This window comes from Phocoena phocoena, chromosome 1 (assembly GCF_963924675.1).
Source record: "Phocoena phocoena chromosome 1, mPhoPho1.1, whole genome shotgun sequence".
Classification (NCBI taxonomy): Eukaryota; Metazoa; Chordata; class Mammalia; order Artiodactyla; family Phocoenidae; genus Phocoena; species Phocoena phocoena.
In genome coordinates, this window is record NC_089219.1 from 33,716,503 (window position 1) to 33,730,151 (window position 13,649).

Here is a 13,649-nt window from a genome sequence, read left to right on the forward strand (position 1 = left end):
AGCAGGCTTTTGTACCAGGAAACACAGGGCAGCTTCGTAAAGGAGGAGATGGGGATGAGGAAAGAGGCACTAGCTCTTACTGATTGCTTTGGAGAAGAATCCAAATGACCTTGGACAATAGGAGGCTAGGGGAAATATCAAACACCAGGTTTATATATATATATATTTAATTTTATTTTTTAAAAGATATTTAAACCAACCTATAGGAGGCCTGGGCAGTTCCCACCAGTCATGGTTTTGGGTACTTCCTGGGGGTAGTGGAGACCTGACGGTGTGTGGGACGGGGACAGGGGGACCAGTCCTGCTGCAAAGTGGTCCAGAAATGAGTCCTTGCAAACTTCCAGTGCTGAGCACAGGAGAAGCCCAGCCATGGAGGAAATAGGGCCCTTTGTACCCCAGGGACCAAATGTAAAATGAAGCCCAAGCCTGGCCTCAGGAATGGCGAGGCAACGCACCTTGGATCTTGACCCCCAGGGGTTGGGCCCTGTCACTTCAGCCTTGTGGGTAGTTTCTAGAACAAGGATGGCAGCCAGTGGCTGGGACCCTGAGAGCAAGGCCGAGGTCAGGTGCTCAGGAACCAGTGGAGATGGATGGTCAGGAACTCCTTTCCCAGCCCAGACAGAGGGTGAGGGTGCAGTGAGGAGCAGAGGTGCTGGGCCAGGGGGCAGGGGGATTTGTCTACCGGTCAAGTGCCAGGATGGGATCATGACGCAGGCCACCTGGACGTCTGGGAGTCCTGCGGAAGCAACCAGCTCCTACCTTCTACCCGTTCCAAATATTTTGTGTTGAAGTCCTAGGAAAAAGAAAGTCGGAGTTTTCTGGGCCTGCCCGTGGAGTCTCCCTGCCTGTCCCTCTGCCTCGGGCTGCTGGCCCTTCTGCTGGGAGCCGGGGGAGGCCACTAGCTGGGGTGGGATAAAGCAGCAATAAATAGGAACCATAAACAACTGTACATAGGAGAGCTTGCTTTTACATTTAATTATATATATTTTTAAAGTTTCTTTTTCTCTCTCTCTCTGCTTCAGTGCATTCCCCTTTCTCTTAGCAACTGACCGCCTCTTGCCAGCCTTGGGGGGTAGCTGCTGACCACAGTGGCCCAAGGTGAAGCCCCACCTAAATATTCACAGCCTCAAATACCTCGTGGGGTTTTTTCATGTTTGTGTGTGTGTGTGTGTTGTTTGTATCTTTTCAAGCAACAAAAGGTCACAGAAAAAGGCACAGGTAACTGCATACATGGTGGGAAGATAAGACAGACGGGGGCTGAGCAGAAGCTTCTTGGACAGAACAACAGATGGGACAGGGAGCCCGTGACAGCAAGATGATTCGGGGAAGTCGGCTGGAAACGTCTGTGGCCAAACACCGGAAGCCAGTTGCTGAAGCGGTCAGGGAGAGGCTAAGTGCTCCGGGGCCCCCGGTCCTCGGGCTGCTGTGAGGGTGCCCCGGGCCCCCCACTTCCCGAGGGCTCGGGGGAGCCCTGACTGGTCCTGGGTTCCCCGGAGAGGTTCCTCCTCCGGGCTGGGAAGCGAGCGGAGGCCTCGGCCAGGCAGCCCACGGAACTGCTGCGGTCCAGCGGCGGGGTGGCGGAGGCCGAGGGGTTGGCCGGCGCACGTGGTGACTCCAGGCGGGGACTCCGGGACCCTGTCCGGCGGCCCTGGGGTGGCCGGGGCGAGGCCTCGGGTGGGGTGCGGGGACTGTGCGTGGGCACGGGCTCTGCGGGCACCTCGGCTGTGCGGGGCTCCCAGTCGGGAGGTCTGCCCAGGCCCCTGCTCGTCCTGCCCCTCTCCTTGGGGTAGTCCCTGGCCTCCAGCTCCGAGGAGAGTGTGAATTTGGAGACCTTAGCCACGGGGGACACGGAGGCCGATGAGCTCTCGGTGGGACTCCGGCGGGCTCTCTCCTGGGCCTCCCGGGCCCCCGTCAGGTCGCTGCCACCTCCTGAGAAGCCGCTGACCCAGGCCGTGCTGGGCCCGGGGAGCAGGGTGGGGTGGGCCCCCGGCCGGGCCTGTACCATCTGGATCCCGCCGATGGGAATCAGGGGGCACGGGGCGCGGGTCAAGTGCTGGGAGTGCAGAGGCAGGTGGCTGAAGATGTTCTCCTCTGTCCGGGCCGGGGTGTGGCCGTGGAAGTCATGGGGGGTGGAGAGGGGTCGGGAGAAGAGAGGATGAGCAGGGCCAGGTGAACAGGAGGGACTTGGCGACTCGGCCTTCTGCTGGGGTCAGAAAATAAGACAGAGTAAGGCGAGGATTATGTGCTGGGCACATGGAGACCCCAAGGCCTAGAGTGAGGGGGGACTCGCTGAGATCACAGAGCAAGTCCTGGCTGAGCTGGTCCAGAACCGAGTCCCAACCCCTGCCTACGGTGTTGCCCTGTGTGGGCGCCCTCTCTGGAACGGTGACCATGGGTACACTCAGGACATGGTCCCCCGCCTCCAACCAGCTTGTCTGTCTTCCGAGGACGGGGCTGCCTGGTTGGCCCCTATGCACCTGGCCGTCTGTCTCGGTTCTGCGGCTTCTCTTGTTCCTCAAATGGTACTGACCCAACTTAACCCTAGAACATGAGTTCCCACTCCAGTCTCTTGGCCTTCTCCCACCTCCAGGAATTTGCACACGACCCCCAAATTAAAAATCAAGTTAAGATTCCTAGCTTGTGTTCCCCCTGGAGCTTGAATCTCTGCTGGTGGTGAGCAGCGGTGTTGGGTTACGACAATCTGGTGACAGAAAAGGTGTTGGGAGGGGAAAGGTAAGTTGACGATGATAATGATATCAGTGCTGGCGATCATGACAGCGGTGGTGATGGTGATACTGTGACAACCGTGATCAAGCTGATGGGGTGGCTGGAGTGTAATGATGGCAGATGGCAGTGGTGATGTGACAGTGACAGGGCTGATGGTATGACAGGGATGGTGTTGGCTGCAGTGACTCTGAGGGTGCTGGTGGCAGTCATGCTGGAGATGTGATGATTTTGGTTGAGCTCTGCCATCTGCTCAAAGAATACGTGGGGATGGCGATGGGGGTGCGGGGGGAGGAAATGGCACAAGTATTTACACTCACACCCAAGGCCACACAGCTTATAAGTGGCAGAACCTGGTTTTAATCCTGGGTAGTCCAGCTCCAGAGTCCGTGCTCTGCAGCTTCGGACACTAAACTAACTAGTTTCAGGCACCCAGCACAGTGCCTGGCATAGGAGGTGCCCAGTACACGTCCTCTGGGTAACCGCTGAGCTGGCAGGGGTGTAGCTCCAGGTCTGAGGCCTCAGGGAGGTGTGAGCTTACAGCCCCCCACCTGCCAGCGAGAAGCGGCCCAGCCACCCCGGAGACGGGAACTCACCCACGTGGAGGTGCAGGTCTCCGCTGGGCTTCTGCCGAGAAGCTTGTGAGGTAGAGGCGCGGGTGGGTAGAGAGCCCTTGGGGCCAGCCCTGAGCCTGGGCCGCGCTCGCCCGCCGAGGGGCTGCCCGGCCCCACCAAGGCCCACTTCCCTGGCAGCGCTGACCGTGGCGGTGACTCGGCCTGGCCTGGAGACCATCTCCTCGTGGGCGAGTGTCTGTGCGGGCCTGGGTCTGTGGCGCCCTCGCATTCAGGGGGCAGTTCCCTACCCAGGGGGTGGGGGGTGAGAGGAGACAGCTCGAGTCTCGGAGACCCACGGGGGAGAGGGCCTGTCTGGGGGCCAGGTGGGCTCGGGGCCGAGGCCAGTGGCTCTCGGGCAGGTGAATGTCGCCGGGGAGACGAGTCGCTTTTGGTTAGTGAGTGTTTTGGGGCGAGTGGTGGGCGGCTGCCTGCTTCTTTGCTCGGGGACCATGGCCTCCTTGGGGACACGGCCTTGGAGCTCAGGGCCGAGCCTGTGTCCTTCTCCGTGGGGCCCGGGGGGGCCGGTCCCAGCCGGGGAAGGCACAGGATGCTTTGGCTGGACATGAAGCAGCTGCCGGCTGCCAAGCGCTCGGCTTCTGAGACTGAGCTGCTCCTGGTGGCCTGGCTACCAGAGGTGGCATCTGGGGGCTGGGGGCCCTGAACAGGTGAGGAGTCTGCCGGCAGCGTGGCGGGCGGGCCGGGCGGGGGTGCCTCCGAGGACGGTCCTGATGGCTCGTCCTGGCTCTCCTCCTCGTCTTCATCCTCATCTTCGTCCAGGTCCGAGTCTGAGTCCGAGTCGTCCAGGTCTGAAAACTGGTGCTCCGCCACGGCCTCTGTGCCCTCTCGCCCTTCCGAGTCCTGGAACGGGTCATCGCTTGTTCCTGAGGGGCAGACACAGGAGACCCGAGGTCAGAGCCAGCCCCAGGCTGCTCTGCTCTAAGCCCCAGAGTCCCAGTCTGCAAACTGGGCCTGACAGCCACGGGAGTGGTACAAGATCGTTGAGAGGATGGGAACGCTTTGTAAATAACCACAGCAAAAATTACCTTGTATCTACCATGTGCCAGGTTCAGTTCTAGGGCCTGCATGTGTTAATTCACTTAGTCCTCAAATAATCCCGCTGGGTCGGCACTACTCTTATCTTCGCGTTATAGACGGGGAACCAAGGTGAGAGAGTTGAAGTCACTTGTCCAGGTAAGGTAAGTAGCAGGGGTGGGATTGAACCACAGCAAACAAGATAGGTCTTTTCTTTGTTTTTTTTTCCATTAGTATTTCAGTGCTGGCTCCACCACGAGCAAGTTAAGTGGCCCTGTTGTGCCTCAGTGTGTCCCCCTCTGTCAAATGAACTTGACAGTCTCACCTCACAGGGTTTGCCAGGCGGAGGAAACACACTCCTGACACACTGCAAGGACTCAAATAATTATAGTCACTCTTAATACATCCATGAAGAAATCTGTTACTCTGGGACACAGCAGCCTTGCTGGCCAGTCCAGCAGTGCTGGGCCTGGTCAGTTTACATACACGTCTGCCACTGTGGCTAGGCTGCTGCTGGCTGATACAATGGTATCTGGCAGGTGGCAGGCCCTGGCCTCTCCGGGGGTTGGGCTAAGCTGGCCTCAGGCTGGCTGCAGAGCAGGGCCTCATCCCAGCCACTCATGTCCAGAGAAGGTACTGTCTTTGCAGAACCCCTGGTGCTCCCAGCTGGGGGGTAATGGAGCTCCGAAATACCAGCCTCCTGTTCTGGCTTTTGGTGGGGCAGCCCAACCAGCTGGGTCACCGCTAACAGGACACAGGCCTAGTTTGGGGATCTATGAAACCGGCAGCAATCAGGACTCCATGCGGAGCTCCGCTAACATCTAGCCCACCTGGCAGGCTCCTGAGGGTTTGGGTCCTGCTGGCCCAACACTCAGCTCATGTCAGTACCCACTCAACTACTGACCAGGAGAGCTGGACACACAAGCTGACTCAGGCCACTGGTGCAACCAGGCTTCTGCACCCCACCATGCAGAGCTGCCCTGGGGGTAGAAAGCCCAGCACTTGTGCTTCCCAACGGCTCAACACACAGCAGTAAGATGCATGCAGTGGATGACAGTCGGCATTCAAGAGGATGTAGGTCAAAAACTATGGGGTGGAGCTGGAGCTGGCAGGTGAAGGGAGGGCCATGGGGCCAAGGTCATGGCCTCCTGGCAGCCAGGAACAGAACAGTGAGAGTGGGGAAGGGACTGGGGATTGGTAAAGGAGTAGGGCTGGCGAAGCGGGTGCAAAACATCTCTAAGTTTTGCCCCACGCATTTACTTTCCCGCCTAAGACTTTAGCGGGGTGGGGTGGGGGGGGCCCGGAGCTCACCTCGCCTCACCTCTCATTTACATGTGGAGAAATCCAGGCCCAGAGCAGGCAAGTGCTTCCCCAACATCACCCAGAGAGTCCAGGACTGAGGTTTACAACCCTTGCAGGAAATGGTCTGGGTTTGAACCTTAGTTCCACCCCTTCCTTGCTGTATAATGTTGAATAATTTAGTTTTTCTCTCTGTATTCAGTTTCCTTGTCTGTAAAATGTGAGTAAGACTAATAAACGCCACCTCATGAAGCTGCTGGGAGGATCGTGAGGGTCGGACACCCAGTAAGTACCCAATAAACCCTAGCTATTCTCATCCCAAGTACCTCACAACCTCAGCAGACAGGCAGCAATGAGAGCATCTCATCTTGCGGTTGAAGGTCAGAGGGGTGGTGCTACTAGTCAGAGTCCTGATATTCACCAGGAAGGATCCTAATGTCCCTTTTACAGATGAGGAAGTTGATGGGCAGAGAGGGCCGGTGGCCTGCCCCAGGCACCCAGCAGGAGTGATGGAAGCCAAGGGTCCCTTGCCCAGCACAGGGTTCGCAAAGCCCCCCACATCTGGACTCGCTCAGGGCTCTATGGGATGCCCCAGCCGGACGGCCCATTCCCAACGCCCCTCACTGTCAAGGCTCCACAAAGCTCCGCCTTTCTGTGGCCTGGGACCGGAGGAACGAAGCGCGCTGGGGCGCCGAGGGGGTCCGGCCACACGGTGGCGCTGGTGCTCAACCTCCTCAACCTCAGGGGCGGGGCTGCGGCACCCGCCCGGCCACCCGTAGGCAATCTTTCCTAAGCTGTGCTCCCAACCGTCACTTCGCGACTAACAGACAAGCTCCTCCCCGAGCCTTCCTCATCGCAGGAAGTGGCAACTCCATCCTTCCAGTTTCTTAGGCCATAAACCTCGGAGTCATCCTTGGCTATTTTTTCCCTCATGCTTCCCCGCCCCCCGCCCCACTACGTCAGAAAACCCCTTCGGCTCTACTTGCGGAATGTATCCAGAATCCGACCACGTCTCCCCACCTCCCTCGGCCCACCCAAGTCCAACACGTGCTCAGCCTGGATCCCTGCCTCCAGCCGCGCCCCCTACCGGCCATCCTCTGCATACAGAGTCAGGGAACGGCAGAGGGCGATGCTCCACCAGGCGGCCAAGTCCATCCCTTGGCCTTCACAGCCACGGCTCTCTCAGACTTCATCTCCCCCCGACTCTGGCCCTCAGGGGCTCTGCTCCGGCTGTTCCCTTTGCAGGGAGAGCCCTTCTCCAGGCCCCACTTGGCTTCCTGACACCTCGCCTCATGTTCTCTGTTCACACCACTGAACAGAGAGGCCACTCCCCACGCTTTCCAGCCCCTCACGGATGTAGTGCTTCATAATCATCACCCTTGCCCTATTCCACATTTGTTCACTGCCCAGCTCCCCTCTAGAATGCAGGCTTCCCGACGGCAGGAACTATGTTGTATTCACTGCAGAATCTCTAGCACCTAGAACAGGTCTTAGAACGGGTCTGGTGCTCAGTATTTCTGGAATGAATGCATTGATTTCATCCTCAAATAAGGTCATCCTTTTTGGGCTCATTGGGAAAATGAAGCTGGGAGAGGGGCAGGGACAGCTCAGGGTCCCTCGGTGGACCCCCGGTGCAGTGCTAGTCGGAACGCCCACCTCCCACCCAGGGAGGGCTCTGGGCTTGGGTGCAGCTGCCCCATCCAGCCCGCCAGGCACTGCAGCCAGCGTTTCTGTCCATCCTTGGACAACTGCCTTTACCTGTCTGAGCTTTACTAAATGTCTTCAACTGAAAACGGGGCAACACAAGTTTCTACCACAGTTACGAGGACTCAGTGAGACATCTGTAAATGGCCTGATGTGCTTTTTTGATAAGAATGGTAACCCCACATCCTCATTTTCAGGGGTACAGCCCCAAGTTCACTGTGTTCTGTTCAATAAAGGTGATTTGTTTCACCTAAAAGGAAATGCCACCTAACTCTTTTGTAAGATTGTAGATACATTCCCAAATCAGAAAAACAAACAAACAAAAAAAACGAGACACAGACACACACACCTCTCCTTGTCACACTGTAATTCTTGATTCCGATTTTAGGGAATCTGGTCAAAGCTTTGCCCAGTGCAGGAGGAGTACCTCTGGCCGCTCATCTACCTGCCAAAAAAGCCCCTCTGGCCTCCGCCCTGGATGCTGAGGCTGGGCAGGGCGCAGCCACACACACTGCCTTGTCTTCTCAGAAACTGGCTCTCATGTGGCTCTAATCTTGCTAACGGGGGACTGAGGTCAGGGTGCGGTGCTGGGATAGGGGATGGGATTGGGAGGTGACGTGGGGCTGTCAGGTCTGTCTGAAAACCTCTAGCTCTAAAAGGCCCGGGCGTCAGGCTCATGCCCAGAGTGTGTAAGTGTGAGTGTGGGTGTGTACCTCACAGCGTCATCGTGAGAATTTGCCAAGATAATCATGGCACGTGTCTAGAGCATGCCTGACACAGAGTGGGTGCTCAATCAATGTTGACTGTAATTACTCATGTGCTAATGTATTCACCATACATTCACTGAGCACCCACGGGGTGCCGGGCGCTCCACCTGCCTGGCAGACCTTCATGCACCACAGCTACGGCTCCCAGCACGCGCTGTAAGTCTAGGGGGTGGGGGCGGTCGTCCTGTGAATTTAACCTCTGTCGCCCTGCAGTTGGGAAAACTAGAGGAGAGGGCACAGAAGAGGGAGAGGAGGCAGAGCAGAGGAGAGGAGGACAGAAAGCAAGGGGAGGGCGAGGGGGGCAGGAGGAGAAGGGGGAGGCGGGAGCTGGCAGTTCATTTACCTTCTTCGGCTTCCAGCTCCTCCAGCACCCCCGTCTCTTGGCACTTTTTGCTGTGGGCCTTCGACTTCATATGTTTAGTCAGATTCCCTGGAAAGGAACGAGAACAGACTCAGGTTCGGCTGGAGGGCAGGGGCCCAGGGTGGCGCCTGGCCGGCAGGTGCTGGGACGTCCCTCCGCCCAGGTGCTCAGGTGGGATGCGCAGCCGCAGACCCCGGGATGGCACTGAGGAGCTGGGGGAGGGTGCGTGAGGGGTGTGAGGGGACAAAGGGAAGAATGAAGAAGTGAGATGCTGATTAAAAAGACAAACAAGAAAGAAATTAAAAGACAAGTCATGTGCAATAAGTTTTTCCTGCCTTTAACTCTGGGCCCAGGAGCTGGTGACACTCATCAAACAGGATTCCCGGCCATTTCAAATACCGGGATGACATCAGGGCTCCCATTAACCCAGCATGGGGGATGGGTACTGAGGATGCCCTTCTGGCTGAGGACACTGTTAGGGCAGCCCACAGGGAAGAATCTTAGGGTTTGGGAAGAGGAACCAGGACAAAGTTACTGTTAGAAATGGAGAGAGGGCAGAAGGCGTAGAGAAATCTGCTAGATCCAGACCTGGGGGCCACAAGGCTGGGGCCCAAGTCCTGACTTCCTTAGAGAGTCATGTCCCCTTCCTGGACCTCCAAGGTCACTGCCGTGCAGACACGGCCAGGGGGTGGGGTGGTGCGTGCAGGGAAGGCGGAACTAAGGCTCTGCCCCTCCCCAAGCCTACGAAGCCCTCGGGGTGTGGCTGACTCTGTCCCCAGTGGGCTGAAGAGCAGAGGTGGCCGCTCTGTGGAATGAGGGGAAAGATAGCGCCACCAATTCTCCCCCACGTGCGCACAGCACTTCACAGGCCACAGAGCCCTGGGGGCAGGTACGCTCTATGAAGGCACAGCAGAGGGCCGCCAGCCTGCCCCAGAAGGATGCAGGCCAGGTGCCTCAGGGGGCTCCTTTGGCCTCAACAATCACCTCCAAACCGTGATGTGCTCACTGTTGCTCTGTAGATTGCTGAATTTCCATATGGTAGTTCATACAAGAAATTGTAAATTCTTTGAGTCAGGTGCTCTGTCTCACTAATCTTATCAGTTAGCAAGTTTGAGCAGATAGATGGAAGAGGAAGAATGGACTCCAAGAACAGACACAGAGAGAGAGAGATGGAGGGATGGATGGATGGATGGATGGATGGATGGAGAAGTGGATAAGAGGAAATATGGAGTGATGAACAGGATGAGCGGGAAGGAGCCGGACAGATGGATGGGATACTGGATGAGTGGATAAGCAGATGGATAGACAGATGGAGGATAAAAATAAATGGAAGGATAGATGGAAAATGGATCAATAAACATATGAGAGGATGGAGAATGGGAAAGGAGGAGACATGGGTGAGTGGGAGAATAGCTGGCTGGATGCAGCACACACAAATGCATGGGAGGACAAACAGACAGGAGGATAAAAGAATGGGCAGGTGAATGGAAGGATGGATTGGTGGGAGGGCGAATGGGAGAGGTGGAGGAACAGATGAGAAAATAAATGGGAAGATAAATGGATAGGAAGACAAACTATTCGGATGAGAGGATGGGAGAAATGGATAAACAGGAGGCTAGATGGGTGGATAGATGGGTGAATAGGGAGAGAGGGCCCATGGATGAACCGAAGGGTGCTTCTTAATCATTCTGAGAATTTTAAGGAAACTTAGGGTTTTGCTGAGAGGGTAAAGGGAATCTTAAGCTGAATTGCCTGAGGTGTGCAGGCCTAGGGTGGCAAGGATGGAGAGAAGCTGTTTCTTTCCTCTTTCCTTCCCTTAGCCCTAGTCTGTGACTCCATCCTTCCCAAGTCAGATTTTCTTCCTTTAACTAGACAGAAACCTGGATCTTCTACTCCTGGCCAAATGGAGAGCAAAGCCATAACTTCGAGTCATTCCAGGGCCGGAGGGTCCCCAACATTCCCTGTCCCGCACTGTGAGCCTCTGCCCTCACTGTTGTGAGCAGGTTAAGTCTGAGCAGGACGTCGAGGGGGTGGTAAAGGCATCTGGGGTCTTCCACGGGCCAGAGAAACTGAATATCCTCTGAGGTTCTGAGGCCAGCCTGCCATCCCCTGACTATCCCAGACCCCAGGAGGCTATGCTCACTGCTCATTCTGGCTATGACATTATTGTACCTGTTTGGCCTGGAACGTTCGGGTCTCTACCCAACCAAGTTAGATGCTGAGCACACAATGGGTATGTAATAACCATGAGTGGGAAATGCTCTTCTCATCCCAGAAGCAGAGTATTGGAAGGAACCTCCCAGACCACGTAATCCACGCCCACCAGGCCCAGGGTCTTCCTGCTTCTGTTCTAACTCCCAGCCCTGGTGCTGATGATGCCATTAGACGACATGATCAGGTGACGGGATGCTGTGGGAGGGCTCCCATTCACCAACACGGCGAACCAACCAGTCAAAGCCACACTGCTAGCTAGTGCAGAGCCCCATGTGGGACCAGGTCTCAGGACTCCAGAGACCTTGCTCGCTCCACTCTGGCAGAGCAGAACCAGCGTGTGCAGGAGCCTGATGGCCTTGGGTTTGAGTCTGGGCTCCTCCACCTGCTAGCTGTGTGCTCCTGGGCAAGTTTCTTAACCTTCTGAGCCCCAGTCTCTGCAACTGTAAAGTAATACCTACCTCTCGGGGACGCTGGGAGGAGCTCATGAGGAAACATGGAGAGTGACAGCAGAGTGCGCCTGGCAGACGGCAGATGCCCACCATGTGGAACCTCCTTCCTTCCCACACTGTGTGCCCCCCCCCCCCACCAAGTAATCGCTCTTTACTGAGCACCCGGGGGACTCTGCCACAGTCACGGGGGTGAGGAGGAGAGAGATGCTGAGATGATGCTTGTGTTGTAGCTGGCTTTACCAGTCAGTCTGGGCTCAGGAACCCCCAGGAGAAGGCACCGGGCAGGCCCTGGACGCCAGCTTCTCCTCTGCCCCTGCTCTTGGAGGCTGCAGGGAGGAGGTGGGAGTCTGGGTGGCTGCCCAGATAGGCCACGGGGTTACAGGACCGGATGTGCAGCCCCGAGTGTTATCCAGCGCCCTCTTTGGTTTCCCCTCCGTGGGCCTACCTCCCCCTCTGTGAATTGAGGGAGGTGTACCGAATGACCTCAGGTGTCTTTCTTTGGCCTGGACACCATTTCCTTGTCAAGGGTCAAAGCCTGAGCTTGCCAAGCAGAGTTCACAGCTTCTCACCGTCGTCCCAGCCCCCCACCAAAACCCTGACAATCCTGGAATGAAGGAGGAAAGGCAAGTGGATGGAAAATGATGGGTGTCTGGAACAGAGGCGGACCCTCCACTGAGGGCATCAGCCGGTGACCCTGCCCCATTCAGCTTTGGGCTTTGACCAACCACCCTCCCTTGGTCCCTGAGGCCTGCCCCAAGCTGCCAGCTCTGTCCCGAGGCAATCGGTGCAACGGCCTGTACCCAGCACAGCCACTCTGCTGGCCTCTGGGAACCTTCTGAGAAGATGACATGGGACCCCAGACCCCCGCAGGGACACCCCAGTGGGCCTTTCCTGGCCGCACCCACCGAGACACCCCCTTGCTAGTGCCCAGGGGCCGGAGCTCCTGCCACGATGTCTAACACAGAGACGGAGACACAGACAGGCAGACGGAGACAGACAGGAAGGGCTCCCGGGCTGGGTGCAGCCAGGTGGTGGTGACGTAGGGCCCTGAGGACCACCTGACCCAGCCTCATCTCTCATGCAGCCTGGCTGGGCCCGAGCCCAAGGATGAGGGGAGGGAGGAGATGGAAGCAGCTGTATGGAGGCAGGAGCCCTGAGAGGAGGGGACCTTTGGCATCTGGGCTGGTGGCTGAAGCGTCCATGACTCCAGGGAGAAACAGGAGTGTCAGTATCCTGCGGCTTCCCTCGCTCCCTGCCTTGTTCAGAGAGAGCCAAGAGGGAGCTGGTTCTGCGTCCACCTGCTACCACCCTTACTGGCCCCCCTCTAAGTCCCAGAGGTTGACATTCCAGGATTTCGGATGCTCTCACTGCTCCGGCTCTGGAAGGTGTCATCTTCCAGAGGCTTCTAGGAGCATTTGCAGAGGGCTCAGCCCTCCCCCCATCACAGGGTGAGAGCAAACCCTCTTGGGCGGGGCCTTCAGGGCTCCACCCCAGGCTCCACCCCCAGGGCACTCAGAGGGCCTGCAGACCCTCCCCTCAGGTTAGGAGCTCTGGACCCTCCAGGGCTGTGTGCTGGCTCAGAGGGACCCGGGGAGGGACGGCAGATAGCTCGGCATGTGGCTTCCAATGCAGGAATCTCCTGGCAAAGGGGTGTTCCTGCCAGGGACCCAGGCCTCGCTCAGACCTGACAGAAAAAGACCAGGCCTTTCCTCTCAATAAAGCCAGAGGGAATTGAATAGGGATGGCTCTGGGAGACTGCTCTGGCTGGGAACTCAGCCCCATGGGGCTTTCCAGTCTCACGTGGCAGGATGACGGTTCTCCACGGTGGTGGGCAGCTCTTCATGGCCCTGGGGTGAGGCCCTCTCAGGACCAGGCTCTTCATGCTGAGAACAGAATGGTGTGGTCCCCTGGGCACACCCTGGGAACAGGGCCAGCAGTTGTGATCCACTCTGGACGCCACCTGGGTGGCCACCTGATTTTGCCACTCCTTCCAGACAAGGGGGCAACTGCTCACAGAGAGGACGGTGCTGGGGGTGATGCCCAGGAGGCAGGGGTCCTGGCTTATAGTTACAGCTCCGGCTTTAACAGTCGTTTCTGTTTTGAGGGACCCATTTTCTGCACCGTCAAGTGGGGCTTGGACAAAAAGGTTTTTGGTGTTCAGAGTCAAAGGCCGTTATTTGAACTGTTGGTGGATTATTCCCATCTCTCTCCACCATAAAGTCCCAACTGGCCGCCTAAGGCCAGAGAAAGCGGGGTTGTAGGGGGCGTGTGTGGGACAGAGCCCACGACCAGGACCGAGGCATGCTAGGTGAGCTGTCCTGGACACGGCAGGGCTCCAGGCCACCAGTTCTCTCTGAATGCCCTTTGGAATGCTGCTGACGACACACCAAGAAAGAAGAGGGTCAGGGCGAGGATGAAGGATGCTCACCTCTATTCAAACCAAAACCTTGGTGGGAAAGTTTGAGCTCCAGTTGAAAATGATGGT

General features: G+C 57.2%; 1 protein-coding gene across 1 annotated transcript in view; it reads right to left on the minus strand.

The window, feature by feature from the left end:
• Positions 1-1,390: 1,390 nt before the first annotated feature.
• HIVEP3 (HIVEP zinc finger 3) overlaps positions 1,391-13,649 on the minus strand; it is a 56,368-nt gene continuing 44,109 nt past the window's right edge. Inside the window, exons 4-6 of the mRNA XM_065879935.1 lie at positions 8,484-8,570; positions 3,321-4,219; positions 1,391-2,203 (exon numbers count right to left, since the gene is read on the minus strand). Coding sequence (XP_065736007.1) covers positions 1,391-2,203; positions 3,321-4,219; positions 8,484-8,570 — 1,799 coding nt within the window. The remainder of the gene's footprint in view (positions 2,204-3,320; positions 4,220-8,483; positions 8,571-13,649) is intronic.